The sequence below is a fragment of the Leptopilina heterotoma genome, unplaced genomic scaffold (genome assembly GCF_015476425.1).
Source record: "Leptopilina heterotoma isolate Lh14 unplaced genomic scaffold, ASM1547642v1 Lhet_103, whole genome shotgun sequence".
Lineage (NCBI taxonomy): Eukaryota > Metazoa > Arthropoda > Insecta > Hymenoptera > Figitidae > Leptopilina > Leptopilina heterotoma.
In genome coordinates this window covers 1269791-1295035 of record NW_025110818.1, presented here as the reverse complement: position 1 = coordinate 1295035, position 25245 = coordinate 1269791, and the positions used below count along the sequence as shown (strand labels likewise).

At 22.5% G+C, this 25245-nt stretch overlaps 2 protein-coding genes across 3 annotated transcripts; both read left to right on the top strand.

The window, feature by feature from the left end:
* Positions 1-323: 323 nt before the first annotated feature.
* On the top strand, positions 324-14124 carry LOC122501156 (neuropeptides capa receptor-like). 2 transcript variants are annotated; one of them, XM_043610437.1, is made up of 8 exons: positions 324-490; positions 1362-1541; positions 4066-4411; positions 7816-7906; positions 7989-8188; positions 12132-12386; positions 12583-12904; positions 13739-14124. In XM_043610437.1, the coding sequence occupies exons 3-8, from the start codon at positions 4132-4134 to the stop codon at positions 13980-13982; spliced, it is 1392 nt and encodes a 463-aa protein (XP_043466372.1). In that variant the 5' UTR covers positions 324-490; positions 1362-1541; positions 4066-4131; the 3' UTR covers positions 13983-14124. The 2 variants fall into 2 exon arrangements, with proteins under 2 accessions (XP_043466372.1, XP_043466381.1); XM_043610446.1 differs by having other exon boundaries at positions 1219-1541.
* A 971-nt stretch (positions 14125-15095) lies between these two features.
* LOC122501045 (neuropeptides capa receptor-like) lies at positions 15096-23889 on the top strand. The gene is made up of 7 exons (XM_043610276.1): positions 15096-15243; positions 15849-16204; positions 19369-19459; positions 19690-19889; positions 20277-20516; positions 20827-21155; positions 22855-23889. Exons 2-6 carry the CDS (start codon positions 15976-15978, stop codon positions 21108-21110), a joined length of 1044 nt encoding a protein of 347 aa, XP_043466211.1. The 5' UTR covers positions 15096-15243; positions 15849-15975; the 3' UTR covers positions 21111-21155; positions 22855-23889.
* The last annotated feature ends 1356 nt before the right edge of the window (positions 23890-25245 follow it).

Here is a 25245-nt window from a genome sequence, read left to right as displayed (position 1 = left end):
TTAAATAAAAAGTATTTGACTCAAATAAAAATTATTTGACTTTAAATAAAAATTATTTGACTCAAATAAAAATTATTAGACACAAATAAATATTTATTTTCATAACCGAAAAGTAATTGTTTATTTGAATCAATTAAAAAATAAATTTTCCAGTGAAATTACGGAAAAGTTTAAAGAAGTGGAAAATAATTTTCTTTCAATTTTCGAAAATAAACAAGAAAGATCAACAAAGTTTATGTTGGGCACAATAAAAATTTGACATCAACAATATCCTTGCTTTTGAAATTCCATCATTCACCTTTGTTCTTATCAAAGAAGTCTCTGCGAGAGTTGTTCCACGAGACACGATGGTACCACCTCTCAGTCAGTATTGAATACAGAAGAGAGTCTGCTCGAAAGTCAAATAAATTCTACAATTAATTATTATAAGTTTTGTGTCACTCATAAGGGGGAATTTATGAAAAATTTCCAAAATACAGTCTCGAAATATGTAAATACGTAAAATGTTTTTCTTTGTTATTAATAAAAATAGTAAAACTATCACTATCGCTGATACTAACACTATCACTATCGCTGACACTAATATTAATACTAACACTAATATTAATACTAACACTAATATTAATACTAACACTAATATTAATACTAACACTAATATTAATACTAACACCAATACTAATGCAAAAACTATCACTGACACTAACACTATAACTGACACTAATACCAATAAAAACACTAACGCTAATAGTATTACAAACACTATCACTAACGTTAATACTAATACTAATGAGAACACTATCACTGTCACTAACGCTAATACTAATACAAACACTATTACGGACACTAATACAAACACTATTACTGACACTAACACTACCACTGTCACTAACGCTAATAATACAAACACTATCATTGACACTAACACTATCACTGTCATTAACGCTAATACTAATACAAACACTGTCACTGACACTAACACTAATACTAACACTTTCACTGTCACTAACGCTAATACTAATACAAACACTATCACTGACTCTAATACAAACACTATTACTTACACTAACACTAATATTATTAGTATTAATACTAATAATAATAAGAAAAATAATAACAACACTAATACGAAAAAGAATAACAATAAGAATAGTAATAATAAGAATTTTAATAATAATAATAATAATAATAATAATAATAATAAAAATATTTCTCCCGGAGAAACGAGATTCAATAACGAATCGTTCTCAGCTCTTATCATTGAGTGTTAGTTTTGGAAAATTGAATAGTGAAGTGCATTAATTTTCCGAGGATCTATAGAATCAGAAGAATTTGTGTTTTTCAAATGAAACTCTAATCAACAGTTTCTTCAATGGAGGATGGACATTCTGACGTATCGCAGATCGTTTTTTATTCTATATCTCGAAAAAGAGGGTTGATAGCTGAACTAGGAAAAGTAATTTATTCTTGGATTGGAAAACGGTGACGTTTGGAGAGTTTATAAAACTCCAAAAGGTGAAAGAGAATTCTTTCTCCAGACACAAGTGAGTTTGAATTTATTATTCTTTGATTTATGTTCTTAATTTCAAAGAACAAAATTTTTTTTCTTTTTCTTTTTCAATGGTGCCGAATTTACATTTTAACATACTTTTTCCTTTTTAAAAAACAATTTTCATCATTTTCATCAATTTCTCCTTCAGAAAACAGAATTTAAGTTTTCTTTTTCAATTATTTTTTTCAATCATTTTTGAGAACATTTAATTTAACATTTAATTTTAGAATTTTTCTATTTTGAATAATCGAGGAAAATTTAAATTATTACCGATTGAAGATAGTATCAAAAATATTTTATTAATTATTACTTTATTATTCAATTTTTAAAATTGAAAATAGATTTTTATCTTTTTACAATTATTGAAAGTAAATTTTATTTTAATTGAAAGTAGATTTTTATTTTTTTAAATTGAATATAAATTACTTTTTTATTAAATATTTTCTCTATAAAATAATAATAATTAGAGATAAGTGAAATTTCACATATTCAGATTTATAGTTAAATTAAATGAAATTAAAAATAATTGGAGATTAATTATTTTATTGGCAGTTAAATTATCAAAAAAATTAAAAATAAATAAAAATACATATTATATTTATAAAAAAGAATATTTATACAAAAATTATTCTATCATTAAAATATCCAAAAATTAGAAAAAAAAATTCAAAAGAGAAAATAAAATATGAAAGTTAATAATGTGAAAAAAATTAATTAAGATGAGAGACAAGAAGAGGTGAGAGGGAATTTTTAATTGTTATAAATCAACAAATGAAGTGCTAATTGTTAATAAATATCAAATGGTAGTGAGTCTCTTATCATTTCTTATCTGAGATTATTATTTCGAACATATATATGGAGACTTAAAAAAATCTTATCTAATTAACAGATTTATAGAAGTGATTGCAAAAAATTTTAATTTTTTTCAAAAATGTAAATACATAATTTTCTTTAACAGACTGTACATATAAATTATTAAAATTCAAGTCCTCAGTAGACTAAAATAATAATTTTATTTTTTAATTATGTTTTATAATTTTATTAATTATTAATTTTTGAAAATTTAATTTTTTTTCTTAAATTAATTTTATTTTTAATTAATTTTTTTAGAGAATAATTTACATTTAAAAAAAAATCATTTCGATTGAAATTCATCATTTAAAAATTTAATTCCGTCCGAACTAATTAATTTTGATTAATTTTTTTTCTATTCCTTTTCGCATTAAACTACAGTCGAACACTTTCAATATCTAGTTTCTGCAGTTACTCAGGTCAAAATGATTTAAGTTTCCTTGAATATTAACTATTCGTTCATTCGAAAATTCGCTCTGATTATTTAAAAGTCAATTGGAAAATTTCAATTAATTTGATATTATTAAAAAAAAATTTAATTTATTTTTTTAAAAAATTGTTTTACAGACAAACATAAAAATTTTTTCAATTGAAGGTAGATTTTCCTTATTTTAAAATTTAAAATAGAATTTCTTTTCTTAAAATTAGGAGTGAATTATTTTTTTAATTAAAAGTAGATTATTTTTTTTATAATAAAAGTAGATTTTTTTTCTAAATTGAAAGTAGATTTTTATTTTTTAAAATTGAATGTAAATTATTTCTCTAAAACTGAAAGATGATTTTTATTGTTTTCAAACTGAAAATAGATTTTTATCTTTTTACAATTGGAAGTAAATTAATAATATTTAATTAAAAGTAGATTATTTTTTTTATGATAAAAGTAGATTTTTATTTTTTTAAAATTGAATGTAAATTATTTCTTTAAAACTGAAAGTTGATTTTTATTGTTTTCAAATTGAAATTATAGATTTTTATCTTTTTACAATTGAAAGTGAATTTTATTTTAGAAAGTAAATTTTTATTTTTTAAAATTGAATATAAATTATTTTTTTTTAATTTAAAGTAGATTTTTATTGCTTTTAAATTGGAAATAAATATCTACGTTTTTAAAATTGAGAGTAAATTATTTCTTTTAATTGAAACTAGATTCCTATTTTCTAAAATTGAATGTTTAATTTTATTCTTTTTAAATTGAAAATGTATTTTTATCTTTTTGAAATTGAAAGCAAATAATTTTTTTAAATTGAAAGTGAATTATTATTTTTTAACTGAAAGTAAATTTTTTTTAAATTGAATTTAAATTATTATTTTAATTCCAAATAATTATTATTGTCTTCAAATTGAAAACACATTTTTTATCTTTTTAAAATTGAAAGTAAATTTTTTTTCTAAACTGAAAGTACATTTTTATTTTTTAAAATTGAAAGTAAAATATTTTTTTAAACAATAAAAAAATTGTAATATATTTGAATTAAAATATTTTCCTTTATTTGTAAACGGGTTAATATTAAATAAATAAATTGACGAAATAAATAAATGAATAAATAAATATTAAATTGAAAATAGATTTTTCTCACTTAAAATTGAATTATTTAATCAATTAATTAATTAATTAAATTAACCAAAGTTTTATTTTTCATAAATCTTAATTTTTTTCTTTCAAGCCAAAAACCATAAAATATTCCCAAAGACAACAAAGGAAAAAGAGAACTCAAAAAACAAAAAAAATAATGGAGTCAACAACAGAAGAAGATTTGGAGGATTTTTGGGACAATTTACGATTAGAGAATCTCACAGAAGTCGATTATTTAAATAGAGTTCTAGGTCCAAAAAATTTACCATTAAACATTGCAGTGCCATTAACTGTCGCGTATTTAATAATTTTTATCACTGGAATTTTTGGAAATATAACGACCTGCATGGTAATTATTAAAAATTCCTCAATGCAGAATGCAACCAACTACTACCTCTTCAGTCTCGCCATATCCGACCTTATTCTACTTGTTCTCGGTGAGTTCAAGAAGAAAAAAAAAGAGAAGAAGAATAAGAAATTCAACAAATTCCACAGATAACATATATTGATGAACAAGATATTCTAATTTCCCTTATTTAATTAAAAAATGAAATTTTCAACAATTATTCCCTCCACTCCCCTCTTTTTTTCTTGTCAATCAAAAAAAACTTATTAACTATCATAATATCAAAATTCCAACGAAATAGCACAGTATAATTGATTTTAAATCCTCATGTAAGTGCAAGTAATTAAAATTTGTCCTGAATGTGAATTTATACATATATATAAGGTCGGTGTTTAATTAAATAAGAATTTTAATTAAAATAACATCCATCCAATAGAAAGTGATAAAGTAATTAAAAAAGTACACACACTTTTTTTTAATATTTAAATTTGTTTCTAATATTTAATTTTTTTAATAAATATTAATAGTATTTAATAATAATAAATATTAATAACAAATAAATAAATAATAAAAGTATTTAAATAATATGCAAATTATTCCAAAAAGTCAATTTATTTATTTGTTATTTATTTGAAATAAATGATGATAATTATTTTTATAACATTTCGTAATAAATAATGAGAGGTAAAAAAAAATGTTGCTTTCAATATTTGCAATCAATTACAGTAATTAGGGGAAAAGCACTGGTGCTGTGTTGAAAAATGACTTCTGACTATTAGAAGAAGATAACGAGCTTTAAATTAATCTTCGTGTAAATTTACGATAGGTGTCGAGAGTTTTCTCAGTTGAATCTGTTTATTGGATTTAAAATGTCGTAGGAATTTGCGTCAGTAGACGTGTCAACATTGATGGAGATGTTAAAATGAGAATTATTATTATTTTCTTTTTTTTTAATTAAAAAATACAGGGATAATGATATAATAGCCACACGTGTATATATCAAATTGTTAAATCTTCGCTTCTTATCATCTCTCCCTCTTTTTTTTAAATAACAATTTTTTTTCCCTCCTCATAAAAAGTGATTTTTCTTCGAAAAAAAATTTGCATCCAGAGAAACATTTAATTTAAACCAACTCTGAATGTGAATTAGTAAAAATGTTTACTAATTTGAGTAGCTGACATTTTGTCTTTTAATTAGTAAATTTTACTAATAAATAGTTACTTCTACTAATTCATTAGTAGAAGTCTACTAATTTGAATTAGTGACTGATTTTTTGATTTTGAATTAGTAAATTTTACAATTTTACTAATAATTGGTAATATCTACTAATTTATTAGTAACATTTACTAATTATATTTCTTTCAAAATTGTAATCAGTTTAAATGTTTACTAATTTGATTTAATGACTGGCGTTTTGATTTTTAATTAGTAAATTTTACTAATAAATAGTAATTTCTACTAATTTACTAATTATAGTTCCCCCAAAATTTGAATTAGTTAAAATATTTACTAATTTGAATTAGTGCCCGGCGTTTTGATTTTGAATTATTAAAATTTACTAATAAATTAGTAGAAATTACTATTAACCAGTAAAATTCACTAATTCAGGAGCAAAAAGTCAGGCACTAAATCAAATTAGTAAACATTTTTTCTAATTCCAATTTTGAGAGAGATATAATTTTATTTGATTTTGAGCAAACTTTCTAAATCTGAATTAGTTTAAAATAACTAATTATTAATCAAATATTAGCTTTCTTTCTACTTCAGCAATTAGTAAAATCTAACTAATTATTATTAGTAGAAAATAGCTAAAAAATACAAAAGGTAATTTTTACTTTTTCTCGTAAGCTCTTATTTGCTTAAATAAAATAAAATAAAATAAAATAAATAGCGAACAATAAAACTGATAAAAAATAACGAACAATAAAAAAGAAAGAGAAAGATAAAGAGAAATCGATCGTATAAAAATATTTAGAACAATTGAGATTGAGAAAATTTACGTGCTTTGATCAACAGATTTTGGTTCTGGCTCGGTCGTTAATGGCCCAAAGACACTAGAGTGATAACGACAAAAATGTAATTAACTTGAAAGCAATTAAGTTCAAGTACCATCTACCCGAAAAGATTTATTAACGACAAAAAATAATCGTATTATAAGAAATTTCGCTATTTTTTTCAATGCAAGCACGTGAACTGATTTCTCTTCCATTTCTAAACACTAATAAAAATTAATAACTTCAAATATATATTAATTAATATAATTCTCATTATTTTTTACCAATAATTTTCTTATCACACAAATGACGATAGCCTTGTAATTTATTGCAATAATTAGTAATAATTAGGAATAAATAAATAAATATAATTAGTTAGAATATATAAAAATAATTAACTACCTACGCTCTAAATTAGAATTAGTACCTAAAAATAAAAATGTTTTCTAATTTGAATTGGTGATTGAACTTTTACTTTTGAATTAGTAAAGTTTACTAATTAAATAAATTAGTAGAAATTACTATTTATTATCAAAATTTACTGCTTCGTATTTTATTATTTTTTAGTAGTTTTTTAAGTAAAAAGTATTTCTTTTTAGAATTAGTAAACTAAATATTAAATAAATATTAGTAGAAATTACTATTTATTAGTAAAATTTACTAATTAGTATTTTACTATTTTTTTAGTAGTTTTTTGCTAAAAAGTATTTCTTTTTAGAATTAGTAAAATTTATGAATTAGTATTTTACTAGTTTTTAGTAGTTTTTTAGTAAAAAGTATTTCTTTTTAGAATTAGTAAAATTTACTAATAAATTAGTTGCAATGACTATTTATTAGTAAAATTTACTAATTCAAAAAGCAAAAAGTCAAATTAGCAAAGATTTTTACTAATTCGAATTTAAAGAGTAGTTATAATAATTAAAAATAAATAAATAAGTATAATTATAATAAAAAAAATAAATAGATAAATACAAATACAATATTTGGCAATTGAGAACTGGATTAAAAAGAAATTTTATTTACGATGTGATGTAAATAGTCGCTAATTCTCTTAATACTGTAGTCTAATCCTTGTCACTAATTACCCATAAGACGCCCGTAAATTGTCTTAGAGAAAATTAATTCCCCCTATTGCCACTGTCTTGTCTTAACTTTCCCTTGTTATAAACAAATTCCACTAAGTTATTTATTATCCAATGGAATTGTTTAGACATGTTTAGTTCAAAAATTGTTACAATATAATTATCTGAGATCAGAGGCCATTTAAACAAAGAAAAAAAAATAATGTTAATATAATTAACGTTAAACTTGGAAATAAATAAATAAATAATAATTAATAATTTTAATAGAATAATATTATAATTGAAAATATTAATAAAATATTAAATAATAATATTTTTATTAAATAGTTTTACTCCCGTCATTTATTAAATTAAATATTTTTACAAGGCTTTAAAAACAATAAAAAAAATTCTAAATAAAAATATTTTATTCTTATAGGTCTTCCGAATGAAATAAGCGTCTTTTGGCAGCAATATCCATGGGTTTTCGGACTCACTGTATGCAAAATAAGAGCCTACGTTTCAGAAATGTAAGCTTTTTTTACAAATAAAAAATAAATAAAAAAATTCAATTTATAGAAATATTTTTTATCAAAAAAATTTATGTTTCAGGTCCTCTTATGTATCCGTATTGACAATAGTCGCATTCTCAATGGAACGATATTTAGCGATTTGTCATCCCTTTCGTGTAAACGCGATGAGTGGATTAAAACGTCCAATTAGTTTTATTTTGGGCTCTTGGTCAATTGCCATGATATCAGCTATTCCATTTATCATTTATTCGAAACTTAATTACGTGGAATATCCCCCGAGTAAGAATTTTATTGTTTTCCCTCACTATATTCGCGTTGACACATGAAAATAATCTTTTTCTCCCACAGTATTCAAATTTTTTCAAATTACAAGTTAATTAGAAATTATTAATTTATACTTATATATAATTTAAAATTAATGTTAATAAAATATTTTAATTTACCTCCAAATTAAAATTAACCTTCTGTCTACGCAAGTTCAAAAGCACTAGAGTGGGGATAAGTTCGCGTAGACAGACGGTTAATGTTAATAACAAATTTTTAATTAAAAGTAAATTAAAATTTTTTATTTAAAAATTAAATTATTTTCACAATAACATTTTTTTCATTTTATTAATTATTAATAACTAGCAAATGTTGCGCGATAGAGCGCGGAACTTGATATTCAATTTGTTATTATTATGCAAATTACAAAATTTTTTATTTTCAAATATGAATTTTTGAATAATTTTAGATTCAAAATTTAAAAAACTTCAATTATTAACTAATTTACTAATTAATTACTCTTGTTTATAAATTTCAAAAATTTAAAAAAAATTCTTGTCGGGAATTCAATTATTTTCCTAAATAATGAAATTCTTCGTTAGAATTCAATTATTTAAAAAAAAAATTTTAATAAAATTTCACGAACAAATACAATTATTTTTTAAAAATTTAATAAATTCTTCGAAACAATTGAATTATTTTTTAAATAGTAAAATCTTTGCAAAAATTGAATTATTTTCAAAAAAAAATTCACGAAAGATTTCAATTTTTTTAGTTCGTTATAAAATCTTTGCCAAAATTCAATTTTCAAAAAATTTCACAAAGAATTAATTTTTTTTAATTCGTTATAAAATATATCACACTGAAAAAAAATTTAATTGATTTAAATCGTTCCCGGTCATTTTCAAATAACCGATTAATTGACAATTATCAATTAAATATTTACTTGAATCAAATAATATCTATTGGAGTCAATTATATGGTATTTGAACCAACAATTTCAGTATTTAAAGCAAATATCAGTTAATTGACTCCAATAAATATTATATGAGTCAATTAAATATTTAATTGATAATACTCAATTAATCGGTTATTTGAATCAATTAAAATTTTTTTTCAGTGCAAAAGAATTCAGATATATTTAAAAAAATTTTAATAAATCCTACGAAACAATTCAATTGTATTTATAAAAAGTAAAATTCTTTGCAAAAATTCAATTAATTTTAATATAATTTTAATAAAATTTCATGAACAAATGCAATTATTTTTTAAAATTTTAATAAATCCTTCAAAACAATTCAATTATTTTTTTAAATAGTAAAATCTTGGCAAAAATAAAATTATTTTCAAAAAAATTCCACGAAAGATTTGAATTTTCTTTAGTTCTTTATAAAATCTTTGCCAAAATTCAATTATTTTCAAAAAATTTCACGAAAGAATTCATTTTTTTAATCCGTTATAAAATATCTAAAAAAATCAGTTTTTTTTTAAATTTTTAAAAATCCTTCGAAATAATTCAATTATTTTTTTATAAAAAGTAAAATTCTTTGCAAAAATTCAATTATTTTTTGTAGGGGAACATAGTCGAGGTCGGCCCACTTTTTGACTTTTGTTTATAACTTTTTTTTAAAAATGAATTTGGACAATTGAAGTATATGGTTGGAAAGTCCTGTTTAATAGGAACATCTTTTCTGTACAAAGTAAATTGATTGGTTTTAAAATGAAAAAGTTATAAAGATTAAAAAAAAAAAAATTTGTAGTCCAGGTTGGTCCTTACAGTCAAGGTCGGCCATGTTTAAAATTCAAAGGGCATTAATCGTTAAAAAATAAAATAACATGTTTGCAGTTACGGAAAATTGATTCTTTATTGTTTACAGTTTGTAACTTAATGAAATAATAAAATAATAAAAATAAACAATATAAAAAAATAAATATAAATAAAAAAAAATTTCCCCAGTAGCACGTAATATTACAGCGATATTGGGAACATTGCCTTAACATTACCAATATTGCCTCAATGTTGTGGCATATTGCTGGAATGTTCCCAATATTACTTGCTACTTGGGTTTGCACTGAAATATTAATAAAATTAAATAAAAATATTAATAAGATGATCAATTATATTATGAGTTATACAGAATTGCAGTTTTTGCAAATGAAGCAGCTCGTCCTCATATTTGCGCATTTTAAACACAAAGTGGCCGACCTTGACAGAAAGTAACATTACCGAATTGTTGTAACCAAAAAGAAATACGTTTCGGGATTCGATTTTTCACTTTGATTTTCTTTCAACAATGAGTTCCACAAAATTTCTGCATGCTTGCCTTCACGATTCAATTTTTTTTTAACTTTTATTAATGATTTTTCACATGATGCACAAAACTTTTTTTGAGCTTTTTTTTGTACCGACGTCACAGAAAACACAATTTTCGATTCTCCGAAAATGTAATTGAACAAAAAGTTAGGTTTTACTAAGACAAGCTTCGACAAGCATGCACGTAGGTGGCGCTAGTAAACTTGACAAAAAAACGTGAATGGCCTACCTAGACAGTGGTCCAACCTCGACTATACTCCCCTACAATTTTAATAGAATTTCATAAAAGAATTCAATTTTTTTTTTTCGAAAAAATTCAATTATATTTTTAAAAATTTTAATAAATCTTTCGAAACAATTCAATTATTTTTAAAAAGTAACATTCTTTGCAAAAATTGAATTATTTTTTATACAATTTTAATAAAAATTCATGAAAGAATAATTTAATAAATCTTTCGAAACAATTCAATTATTTTTAAAAATTATAAATTGTTCTTATCAAGAATTCAATTATTTTCAAACAAATTTCACGAAATAATTCAATTTTTTTCTTAATTCAGTATAAAAAATTTCAATAGAATTCAATTATTTTTCAAAATTTTAATAAAGTCTTCGAAACAATTCAATTATTTTTAAAAATTGTAAATTATTCTTATCAAGAATTCAATTATTTTCAAACAAATTTCACGAAATAATTCAATTTTTTTCTTAATTCAGTATAAAAAATTTCAATATAATTCAATTATTTTCCAAAATTTTAATAAATTCTTAGAAAAAATTCAATATATTTATAAATAGTAAAATTCCTTGCAAAAATACAATTATTTTCAAAAAAATTCCACGAAAGAATTCAATTTTTTTTTCTTAATTTCCTATAAAATTTTTCAAATGAATTCAATTATTTTCTAAAATTTTAATAAAATTCAATAATTAAATGTTTAATTTCAATATTATTAACAAACACGATTATTTTAAAAACTTGAAAGAAATCGTTCATAAAATTCAATTATTTTCAAAATTAAAGAAACTTCATTATTTAAAGAAAAATTCAAAGAAATTCTTGAAAAAGAATTTAATAAGAATTTTCAAAAATTTTAACAAAATTCTTTGCAAGAATTGAATTATTTTCCTAAATAATAAAATTCCTCGAAGAAATTCTATTACTATCAAATTTTTTGATAAAATTCTTTGCAACTTCTTTGCAACAATTCAATGATTTTCATAATATTAATTTAAAAAGTGAAAATATTTAAGAAGAAAAATTATTAAAAAAGTTAAGAAACAAAAAAGCAAACAACAACTATCTTCAAACTGCGAACAGATTATCGGAATACAACAATTATTAATATCTTAAAAAATTGTGTAAGAGATAAAATGAATTTCTCCACTTGAGAACGCCTAGGTCATCACCAGGTGGCATGGTGGCGTTTTCCTGGAAACTGAACTGCCATCTAGCGGTGACCTTGACGTTCGCAAGTGGAGAATAGCGTCTCCATATTGAATCTCAAGATATTCGTCAATATTCGTAATTCTATAACTATAATCGAATCTAGAAAGTTCAAAAATTAATACAAATTTCTTTTAATTACTAAAAAGTTCACTTTTATTTTTTACCAATAAAATTTTATAAATTCCACATTTCAGAATCAGGAAACGAATCAAAAGATTCGGCAATTTGCGCAATGCTCCTACCGGACATGCCTCATTATCCACTCTACGAAATGAGCTGCCTAATATTCTTTCTCATACCAATGATAATAATTTTCATTCTATACGTGAGAATGGGCTTAAAAATCCACAAGAGCGCCAGAAATTCCCTCGGGCCTATTTTCAATCAGAATTCCGTTCACACCGAATCAAAACAATTTCAATCCAGAAAGAGTATCATCAGAATGCTAAGTAAGTGTGTCTGTATTTTTTTTTATTATTGAAAACTGATACTGTGATAGAGATAGCATTACGCTATCTTTTATTGCAAAAGTTTTGCGCATTTTGCATTGAGAAAAGAGATAAAATTATTTGCAAAAAATTTTGTTAAACATATTATTGCGAAAATACATTTTTTTGAATATATTTTTTGTTTTTTTGTTTTCAGGTGCTGTTGTGGTATTATTTTTTATTTGTTGGGCGCCATTTCACACGCAGAGACTATTTTATATTTACGGGGCGAATGCAGATTACTATCCGGATTTAAATGAATTTTTATATATATTTAGTGGATTTTTGTATTATTTCAGTACAACAATAAATCCAATTTTGTACAATCTTATGAGTTCACGTTATAGAAAAGCGTTCAAGGAAACACTTTGTTGTAAAGGCGATAAAAAACAAGGACTTTCCAATTTCTCAAAGATTAATACTTCGCGATTGAATTCTGATCAAACGAAACGTACATCAAACATTCAATCATCTTTCAGGTGAGAAATTAAACATCAATCATCCGCAATTCATTTTTCCTCCGGTATTTATATTATTACTATTTATTTAATTTTTTAAAATAATTTATTATTTAGCAAATTAATATTAATTTTTTCTTTTTTTGAATTTCGCGCCTAAAAGTTCTCTAAATTGCCGTCTAGATGGCATGAAAATTCTCTCACAAACGAAATAAAGTACATAATGATATTTTTTAGAATTCGTTGAAAAATCGTTGGCACTGAATTAGAAAACCAAAAACGCCAAAATTTGTTTTTATATAAACAATTAAACCTTTTGAATATAAATTCAAATTATTTTACGTTTCAATTTATAATAAAAGGACCTTATTTTGTCGCATGCAATTCAGACTTATTGGATAGGAAAAGCACTTGTAGTTGCATAAATTTAACGAGCGTGCACATGAAAGTCTATAAAATATATTATCCTCCCCCTTTATAATAATTTGTCGCCAGAGAGTCAAAAAAACGTGTAGTGTCACTTCTAATTTTTCCCAAAAACAAAAAATTATTATCACTTCTATTTTCAAAAAAAAAACATTTTCTCTAGTCTCTCTCTTACATATCCTTTCTAAAAAAAAAAGAAAAAGCAGTATCTCATATAAAAAAATGACTTTAAAAAAACATTTCTTTTTTTTCATTAAAAATGTAAAAGTAAAGATTAATTAGGTCATGCTAATTAATTAATTACGAGCCACACATAGAAAGTGTGTAATATAAAGAGAAACATAAATGAATCGGAAAATAATAAGTCTTTTCTACTATATCTAAAGGGAAAACTTTTTAAAGCAAAAATTCATTAACTTTTTTTTGCAGACATTCAATCAATCAGGCGAAAGAAATGTTCCTCTCGAATCTGGATCAAGAATCTGATAATAAGAATAATGCTTTCGATACCAAAGGAAATTCAAGGAAGAGTAATTTATTATATTCCGATAATCATTCAACTCGAGCCCTTCTCGATAAAACTCGTCATTCTTCAGTAAAAATGCAAACAAGTAATGAGTGTTCCGAATCGAAAGATCAAGTTACGGAAAATGTTACCAACAGTTTTCTATGATCAAAGTTTTTACGATTGTTAATAGTTTTTCTTTTGTTTTTGTATATTGTTCGTTTATAGGAAAAAATTTTCTTTAGTTCTACTGTACATAATGTTATTGTTTAATTTTATTGTATTATGTAAATATAAATATTATTTAAATATAAAAATTTCTATTTATAAAAAGAATATTTTTATTTATTGTTCATTTCTACCAGTGTAAAACCTTTTCTGTTATATTTATTTACTTAATATTTTAATTATATTTCATTTAATTTATTTTAATTATTTAATTTTATTTAATTTTATTTTATTTAAATATTAAATTTATGAAGTTTAGGCTAAAAGTAAATTAATTTAATGTTCGACATTACTGCAAAGTCATCACACGGATGCTAAAAATTAATAATTCTCAAATCCACGTTCAAAAAGATAATTACTTTCCAATTTAAAGAGTTACATTATCGAGATGATAAATTAGATATCTATTATTATTTATCGTTGATAAATTAAATGATAAATTAGATTTCTATAATTTGGAAAAAGTTTATTGAAAAATAAAAATTGACGTTTATTTATTTTCTCGTTAAGAAGAAATTTTTTCTCAAAAAAAAAACCGAATAAAACGAAAAAATCAAAAATCTTGTCTAACAAAGTTCTTGTTCTTTATAATTTCAAAACAAAATCTTATTTCATTCGATTACAAGTTGTGCCAAAATAAATTTTCCATCAATCACAATGTGACAACGATGCTTGTCTCAGACATGACCTTAAAAATTTCGGAAGAAACAATAAACAAAAAACAAAATTAGACAAAAAACGAAACTATAAAAAATAGGAAACGACACAGAAAACAAAATAATAAAAGAAAATAAATTTATATTTAAATTAATTTCCCTCACATTATTGGACACACATCCGAAAATAAAATACATATCTTCACGTAAATGCTTTAGTTATATTAATAGAATTCTCATAGCATTTAGTTGAATGTGCAACTTTGAAGTGCAGACTAAATAGTAAAAATAGTGTAAATAATGTTAAAACATAAATTTCAATTATTGCTTACAGCAAATTAAGAGTTAATTCTTCTTTCATTATAATTATTATTCAAACACATAATAAAGAAATTAATGCAATTTTGATTTAAAATAATCGAAAAAAAATGATTAGACTTCCCTTTTTCTAATCTAAACGGATGTTAGAACTGATTTTGTATTCAACACTCAAATGATTTAAACAGAACTCGCTATATTGACCAATCGTTGTATTTTCCCAGTCAGTAAGTGATTTCACAGTGTCAGTGATAATGCTCATTATTAATATTTATAATAATTTCAAACTCTCTCTCTCTCTGATTCAAGTGTCTTTCATTGTGACGAATAATAATTTTTAAAAACGTTAATTGAATATTTAAATAATATTAAATAAAAAATGTAAATGCTAATATAATAGCAATACAGTATAAATAAAATCAAAATAATAATAATAATATTATTAAAAAAGTGAAAAATAATAATTTATTACAATAATTATAGCAATAATTAACAAAGGACAAGTCCCGTTTGTATTGAAATAAAGAAATAAATAACAGAAATAATAATAAAAAGAATAATTTATTATAACAATTAAAGCAATAATTAACAAAAGGACAAGTCCCGTTTATATTTAAAATAAAGAAATAAATGAGAGAAATATAATAATAAAAAATAATATTAATAAAAACTAAATAATAAAAATAGAAATAATAATATTAACAAAAATATTATTAATAATAATAATAATAATAATAATAATAATAATAATAATAATAATAATAATAATAATAATTGAGTAATTATAAAAATTTTCAAGATTGCACGATGTTAATAATTGTTTCAAATTAAGTGCGACGAAAACTTTCACAATGATAATGTTTTATAAAGAACGTTTTTCTTAAAAGAAAATTCTCCTCTTCAAATGATAAAATTAAAAGTTCATTTAGAATTTTGCATATTTTAATTTTGAATTAGAAATGGAAGATATTTCAGAACTCGAGTTACTTAATAGCGCTCTTGGTCCACAACGATTACCATTAATTATAGCAGTGCCTTTAAATTTAATTTATATAATTATATTTTTTATCGGCGTCGTTGGAAACTTGGCGACATGCATGGTGACAATTAAAAATTCATCAATGCAAAATGTCACCAACTATTATCTCTTCAGTCTAGCCGTGTCTGATTTACTCTTATTAATAATAGGTAAATAATATAAAAATAAATTTATAAATTAATTAATCAAAAAATAAATATTTAAATAATATCCTTACTCTTTAAATTTTCCATTAATAAAAATTAACTATAATAATTTGAATGTTCTTTCATTCATTCACTTTTTCTGTCCTTCACACTCTGAAGTTGTTTTGTTTTTTGTCAACTTTAGATAGATTGTATATTATATTATTATGTTATATATTTATTTTTATTTTATAATTAATTCAAAATTCTAATGATAAATAGAAATCATCAGAATTTTTTTCACTTCTTTTCATTAAAAGACTAAAATTTTGTTAAATATTATTTTTATAAATAGTAAAATTCTTCGCAAGAATTCAATTAATTTTATAAAAAGTAAAATTCTTTGCAGGAATTCAATTATTTTCAAAACAATTTTAATTGAATTCCTCGGATGAATTCAAATATTTTTAAATATTTCCATAAATTTCAATTATTTCCTAAAATTTTAATAAATTCTTCGGAACAATTCAATTATTTTTAGAAATACTAAAATTCTTTACAGGAATTAAATAATTTTTAATTCAATTTAAATAAAATTACATGAAAGAATTTAATTATTTTCAAAAATTTCCATAAAATTGAATTTCAACAAGAATTAAAAATTTTCTAAAAATAATTCAAATATTCTCAAAATATTTTAAAAAAATTCTATATAAGAAGTAAATTACTTTCAACGGAATTTTTAAATATATTCGTCAAAAACATTAAAAGAATTCAATTATTTTCAAAAAAATAATAAAATTCTTCTGACGAATTCAATTATTTTCAAAAAATAATAAAATTTTTCTGACGAATTCAATTATTTTGAATATACTTAATTTTAATAAAATTCTTTTAAGAAATTCAATTATTTTTGAAACAACTTTAAATTAATTTCTGGAAAATATTTCATTATTTTTAAATATTTCTATATAAAATTCTTCATAATAATTTAATTATTTCTTAAAATTTTAATAAATTCTTCGAAACATTTCAATTATTTTTATAAATATAGTAAACCTTTCCAGAAATTCAATACTTTTCAAAGGAATTTTAATAAAATTCCTCGAAAGATTTTAAATTTTCAAATATTAACATAAAATTTATTTATTTTCTAAAATTTTAATAAATTCTTCGGAACAATTCAATTATTTTTATAAATAGTAAAATTCTTCGCAAGAATTCAATTATTTTCAATACAATTTTAATAAAATTCTTCTTCATAAAATTCAATTGTTTTCAAAATTTTCAATTAAAATTATTAAAGAAACTCCATTAGTTTAAAAAAAAATTCAAAGAAATTCTTCAAAAGAATTTAATTAGGATTTTTAAAAATTTTAATAAAATTCCTTGCAAGAATTCAGTTATTTTCCTAATTAATAAAATTTTTTGAAGAAATTCTATTAATATCAAATTTTTTGATAAAATTCTTTGCAACAATTCGATGATTTTTAATACATTAATTTTAAAATTGAAAATATTTGAAAAGAAAAATTATAAAAAAGTTAAGAAACAAAAAAGCAAACAACTAACTTCAAATTGCGAACAGATTACCGCAACATGTACTTCATTATTATTGATTTTATAATTATTTTTATTTTATAATTAATTCAAAGTTGTAATAACAAATAAAAATCATCAAAATTTTTTTCACTCCTTTTCATTAAAAGACTAAAATTTTGTTAAATTAAATATTATGTTTTGTCAAATTGAAATTAAGCAGATGTTTGTTTTTTACTTCTAAACAAAATTAGAAAATTGTTAAACAACTGTGATTAAGAAATAGAAAATTTATTTTTTTTGCATTATTTTTGTTTATGAATCACAATTTTTTTAACAAAATTATTATTTTGTTTTAGAAAAAGAAGAAAAATATTTGCACAATTTTTATTTTAATCTTATTTTTGGAACAGGATTCCACAGGAATTAAGACATTCAAAAATTTTAAATTCAAACCTTTTTTAAATTAAACAACTTATAAAATAAATTTGTTATAAAACATGAAGAAAATTATTTTCCTCATTTTAATTCAATTATTATTTTCTAGAATTTAAATTATTTTTTATGAAAACAATTGAATTCCTTAAAAAATTTTTATTATTTATATAAAAATAATTGAATTCCTGTGGAATTTTTATTATTTGTGAAAACAATTAAATGTTTGCATACAATTTTATCAAAATGTTTTTCAAATAATTGAATTCTTTTTGGGAAATTTTATTAAAATAGTATATATTGAAAATAATTGTAATTAGAAAAAAAAAAAAATATATTTTTGAAAATAATTGAAATTAGGACAAGAATTTTTTTGACATTTATGAAAATAATTGATCTTTGGAGAAGAATTTTGTTATTTATAAAGATAATTGGGATTTTTACAAGAATTTTTTTTCAAATTTTAAACATAGTTGAATTTTATAAGAATTTTTTTTTTTTAATAATTGAATTTCTGCAATTATTTGTAATTTCTCAAAAATTTAATTTTTTTAGTGTTTTCAACAAAAATTTAAATTAGAAAATTTTTAAATTCTATTATTTTTAAAATTGCTAATTTTATTTAAAAAAGGCAGTAAGAAGTTAGTGTTGCTAGTGTTTATTATAATTTGAATTAGTGACTGACTTTTTGTTTTTGCCTTTAAATTAGTAAATTTTACTAATTTAGTAGAAGTTCCTGTATTTAAAAATTTATTTTTTTAAATTAGTAGAAATTACTATTTATCAGTAAGATTTAGTATTTTAATAGCAAAAAGTCAGTCACTAACTCCAATGAGTATTTTTACTTATTCAAATTTTGAAAATAATTAACAGTTATAGTCATTAATTGCCTACTATCATTAGTAAATATTTAATTGTATCAAATAATTTTTATTTAATTAAATTAAATTGTATTTGAACCAAATTTCAGTATTTGAAGCAAATACCATTTAACTAATTAAAAAAATTATTTGCTTCAAGTAAATATTTATTTTTTAGACAAGTAATCCGTTATTTGAAACAAATATTTTTTTAGTGTAATTAGTAATTACTGCGAGTAATTTAATTTACCTATTACGATTTTAACAAATTTTGCAATTTATTTAAAAAATATTTACAATATAAAAATAAAATATTTCAAACTTATGGAAAATATTTATTGAAAAATACTTTAGGTATGCCAATTGATATCATGGATTCTTGGCACAGATACCCATGGCCATTGGGTTCATTCTTTTGCAAACTTTCTCACTACATTTTGGAAATGTAAGAAATCTTTTTTGCTTTCAATATTGTCTAACAAGAACTAGTTAAAGAATTAGTTAAAATTTTACAAAAAATAATTTTAAATAGTAGTAATAATAATAAAAATAAATAAAATTTTATAAACTGAGTTGCATTCCGACAGTTTTTACTGTCTGTATATAAAAAGAAAAAAATGTAATAACTTTTTAGTTGCTCTTGCGGTTTAATTTTAATTGTCTTTTTTTCTCCAGGTCCTGTAATGTATCTGTGTTGACGATAATGGCATTTTCATTAGAAAGGTATGTCGCTATTTGTCACCCCTTTCGACTTCAAGGAATAAGTGGCTTAAAAAGACCAACAATTGTGATTTTTTGTTGCTGGCTTGGCGGAATCATTACAGCCATTCCAACTGCTTTAAATTCTATAGTGTCACACATGTTTTACTGGCAAGGTACACTCTAGATAAATTTCAATCAGTGAATTACTGATGGTAATCAATAAACGTTAATTACATTTTCTATTTTATCGGTATAAATTATTTATACCGATAAAATAGAAAAAAATTTCTTATTCTCATTTTTTATTCATGAAAAACAAAAACTCGTCGCAATTCATATTTCAATTGAATATTCATATTGTAAATAATCAGTGAAATTTCACTGATTCAAATTTAGAGTGTATTGTTTAGCGACAGTTTTCAAATTCAATTAAATTGGTTGAAATATCAAATTGGATTTCTTATTAAATAACAGAAGTTATTATTCACTACTGATGTAAATAAGAACTTGATTGAATCAATTAACAAATTAATTATTAACCACATAATTAATAATTTCAGGAAGAATAATACTATCGGAAAAATCCGCTGTATGTGCAACACGAAGATTTCAATATCCCTATTTGGAAATAAGTTTCGTTCTCTTCTTCCTAGTGCCAATGATTTTAATCACCATTCTGTACATAAAAATGGGTTTGAAAATTCATAGAAGCACAAATCACAAAATTTCAGAGGATCAACATTCGAATAGTTTCGAGCCCAAACAATTACAGGCCAGAAAATCGATAATTAAAATGCTTTGTACGTGAAAATTTAACATCATGCTAAAACCGACTGAATAAAAAATTATTTCATTCAAGTAAATATTTATTTGCTAATGAACATGTAATCAATTATTTGAATCAAATTTTTCTAGTGATAAAATATTAAATTTTTTCGATTTTTAACCATCTTCCATTTCTTGTTTTCTTAATTTATTTTATACAATCAAAAATGCTTGAATTTTTTTAACAAAAAATATCTTTTTTAAAGAAAAAGATCAAATGAATTTTAAGTGAAATTTAATTCAAGTAAATTTGAATTAAGTATTAATTTAAATATTGTTTTACAGGTGCAGTGGTGGTAACGTTTTTTGTCTGCTGGGCACCATTTCATACACAAAGAATTTATAGCATCTATTCAAACTATAAATCGGATGAGCTGTTTATTCTCAGTGGCTTATCATATTATATGAGCACTGCTGCCAATCCAATTTTATACAATGTCATGAGCACACGCTATAGAGCAGCTTTCAAGGAAACTATATGCTGCATTACAATTTCTGTTAAAATCAAAAGAACAACCACTGATTCCTCAAAACAAACCGAAAACAGTATTTGTGAGAACATTGTCTAACAGCGTCTAATGTAAAACTTGCATAAAAATTATAATCATTTTTCTACAAGTAGGGTAAGAATTCCTGAAGTGGGCCCCTATTTTTCATTGGGTCGGTGGATTTTTCTCATTCTTATATGTTTCGATAGCCTATGATGGTATAATAAAAACCTGTAAATAGTTTTCCGAAATTCGAATATTTACCAAAGTTATTCAAGGTCAAAGTTATTTGTAGCGTTTTAGTAAATACCTAATTACTCGCGATCGGATGAACCGATTTTAATAAAAATTGGAGAAGAGTTTACCTGAAGAATTGTACTTTAGATAAATGATCAAAATTTTAATTAAAAAATAAAATTTGTTTAAATAAATTAACTTTTCAATTTTTGGGGTTAAAAAAAAATTTGTTCTCCATCTTTTTTTTGGATTTTTTTTTAATAATCAAATCGACGCCCCCCGACTATAAAATGTTTATTCAAATCTCCGTGCAATAAAATGTTAACTCCGAAATTCGTGCTGTATAATTGTTTTTAAAAATTTCATGCAATATAATGTTAACTCAAGTTGCATTCAATAAAATGTCAATTCAACCACCAGTGCAATATAATGTTATTGAAAAAACTAAAAGTTTTATTTCTAGCCTTTAAATTATATGAGGTTAAAGATTAACATAATTAGTGAATTTTTCTTGCGAAAGTGAAAAAGTTATGTTATAAATATTTTTTACTTATACTAAATTAATTAGGAAAATGAAAGAATAAAATTTATTTAATTCTAACTTTGAAAACTATTTTTATTAAAATTATAAATATTTAAAAATATTAAAATTACTTTAACAGTCCCTTTTTGAATTTAGTTTTCCATTTTGTAGCAGTTTTTAACGCTGTACATATATAATAACTCTTTTTTTCAACCAATTGGTCTGCTGAAGAAAAACCAAACTGTTTGTCTAAAGAGTGGAAAACTATGCAGATATTTCACCATAAAAAAATAATCTTTTATTCACCATTCTGCATTACTGACTTTTTTTATAAAAACTTAACCCATAAATAAGGAACTATACGAATATTATTGTGCTGTCAACAGTTGCAGCTTCAATCTATTTAAGTAATTTAATAAATAAATTAATAATCTAATTTAACCTCATACAATTTAAAGGCTGGAAATAAAAATTTTAGTATTTTAAATAACATTGTATTGCACTGGTGGTTGAATTGACATTTTATTGAATGCAACTTGAGTTAACATTATATTGCATGAAATTTTTAAAAACAATTATACAGCACGAATTTCTGAGTTAACATTTTATTGCACGGAGATTCGAATAAACATTTTACAGTCGGGGGGCGTCGAAATAGAGAATACTTTTAAGATTTTATTTTAACAATAAAAAAGTGGGATTCTCTATCACTTTAGAAAATATAATATTTTTAGTTACAAATTTTTTTGAAAAGTTAAAGAAATTTGAAGCAAAACAAATGAATGAACTAAACTCGACAATTTTAACCAACCAAGTTTAGTTCATTCATTTGTTTTGCTTCAAATTTCTTTAATTTTTCAAAAAATTTTGTAACTAAAAATATTATATTTTCTAAAGTGATAGAGAATCCCACTTTTTTATTGTTGAAACAAAATCTTAAAAGTATTCTCTATTTGATTATTTAAAAAAAATCCCAAAAAAAGATGGAGAACAAATTTTTTTTTAACCCCAAAAAATAAAAAGTTAATAACCCAATGAAAAATAGGGGCCCACTTCAGGAATTCTTACCCAGTACAAAAAGTAATTATACTTTTGTATAAGTACAGAAATATTACAAAATTTCAAATCAAAATCTTTTTTTTCATCTACTTATGGAAATTGTAAACCCAATTCTATTAAAATTGAATTAATTTTGAAATATTTAAGTGAAATTAGATTTCTAGAATAAACACAATAACTTTAGAAAACAACAATTTTCCAGGATTTCGATCAAAATTCCCTGACATTTCCAGGTTTCGAGGCAACCCTGTTTTTGTATAAAGATAATTATTCTTTTGTATAGAAAAAGAATACTTATTTTACAATACAATAAAGAATAATTATTTCATGTATAAAAATAATCATCTTGGTACAAAAAATAATTATTTGAATACAAAACATTTTTTGTACAAGTACAAAAAAATTATAATTACTACAAATTTAAACAGAAACAATTAATCAATTTTATTCAAAAGAACCATATGAAGAGTAACTACAACAACAAAGTCAAAAACATTTTTACTAACGATATCAAATTGAGACAAAAAACGAATCAAAAGTGTTGCAAAGCAACATGTTGATTCGATTTTTGTCTTAATTTGATATCGCTAGAAAAAGTTTGAAAAAAAATCCAAAATTTAAACAAAGTGTTTCAAAATGTCTTCAAATCATTAAAAAAAAATTAAATCAGAAATTTGAATCCTCTAAATATGAGAGGAACCGAATAAGAAGAACTACATATGGACCAATATGCAACTAAAATAAAAAAAAAACTATTTGTTTCTTTGCATGTTTCTAATGGACATTAACTGTACAGAAAAGTTTTCACAAACAAACACTCCAAACTTGATTCGAGAAAAGAATTACAACAAAACGAATTGTGTATTTGTACAAGAGATAATTCCATTATTCCTCTAGAATTCAATTTTCTTTTTATTCTCTAAACATACAAAGCACATCAAGTAATTTATTTATTTCAAACTAATTAACTTTATGTACTTCCTATTTATTACCTATTATTTAATTCTAAATCTTAAAGCGAACTCTTGATTGTATTCTAACAAAAAAATTTCTGAACTGCTTCTAAATTATAAATTTTTCAACAGTAACCTAAATTATAAATTTTTAAACTTTTATAATTAAGAATTAAAATGTTCTTTTTACACAGAAAACAAAATTTTTCATTACAAAAATAAAAATTTTTGAAATGAATCGAACAATGTTTTTAAAATATAGGAAAAAATTTGTAAAAAATAATTTCCCAAGAGAAATTTTACTTTGCTTTCAACTCAAAAATAAAAAATTTATCGTAAATTGGAAAAATTATCGAGAAAAAGAAAAGCGAAAGATTGATTGAAGATGTTACCTACATGTAAAATTTTGGTTACTGCAATTAATTTGAAACGTCACTGCAAGAATTTACAGAGAGAGAGAGGGAGGGGATTACTATCATACTTTGCCATTAACTTTATTACTCCTTGAACTAAAAGTTCTCGCGAGTAATTATACTAGAAGAAAACTTAATGGCACAAAAATAATACTGACCTACAACGAAAAAACATACGTAAGTGACATTTTGGTGAAAAATGAATTTTTCCTATTTCCTCTCGAGATAAAACTGCAATTATATATTTTAATTACTGATAATTATTTATGTTATCTATTTATCTATTATTAATTATTATCTTATGCATCTATTATTTATCTATATAATTAATTAATTACTATTATAAAATTATCAATTAAATGTAGTGACGATTATTTTTAATATTTAAATAATGAATTTATTTTTTTCTAAACCGTTGAAACGCTGTGACACGCTGTGAACATCATAAAAGTGATAATTATCCTTATGTTTTAACAAAACCTGTCAATTGTTTTAAAAACACTACTAGAATTAAGCTCCTCTCTGTCATAATGATGACAAGAACAATAGTTGTCAACTTCAGTATTTATAAAAACTCCCATATGCAAATGTCAGTCTATCAAGAAAAGAGGAGAGAAAAAAAATACTCAGCAAAATGTAGTTCCTAAATAAAAAAATTATAAATTTTTCCCCTCCCTCTGTTTGATCTATATGAAATTGAAATTATATCGATGACGTCTTTTGGCGCATGGCAAACACTAATAATATCAAATTGCAGAAGAGATGAAAATATAAAGCATTTTCCTACACCGCTACTATATTTAAGAGAATCGATTTGCCTCCTCAACAGACAATTGTGGTCGATGATCATGAACTCATTTTCAGGTACTGTTCAACAAATCTCAGGAATGAAATCAATTACAAGGGTAATTAAGAATTTTTTTACTAAAAGAATATTTTTCCAAAAAATTAAATTTAACAATTATTAGTAATAATAGAATTAAAAACAATTTTATAATTAATAAGTAATAAGGAAAAATAATTTTAAATAA

What these genes read in the sequence shown, in the direction of transcription:
- LOC122501156 (XM_043610437.1), top strand. Translation starts at nt 4,132, where the DNA reads ATGGAGTCAACAACAGAAGAAGATTTGGAGGATTTTTGGGACAATTTA. An exon ending in AGAGCCTACGTTTCAGAAAT is followed by an intron (nt 7,907 to 7,988) that starts GTAAGCTTTTTT and finishes TTTATGTTTCAG; the next exon opens with GTCCTCTTATGTATCCGTAT. An exon ending in AACATTCAATCATCTTTCAG is followed by an intron (nt 12,905 to 13,738) that starts GTGAGAAATTAA and finishes TTTTTTTTGCAG; the next exon opens with ACATTCAATCAATCAGGCGA.
- LOC122501045 (XM_043610276.1), top strand. Translation starts at nt 15,976, where the DNA reads ATGGAAGATATTTCAGAACTCGAGTTACTTAATAGCGCTCTTGGTCCA. An exon ending in TCTCACTACATTTTGGAAAT is followed by an intron (nt 19,460 to 19,689) that starts GTAAGAAATCTT and finishes TTTTTTCTCCAG; the next exon opens with GTCCTGTAATGTATCTGTGT. An exon ending in ACACATGTTTTACTGGCAAG is followed by an intron (nt 19,890 to 20,276) that starts GTACACTCTAGA and finishes TAATAATTTCAG; the next exon opens with GAAGAATAATACTATCGGAA.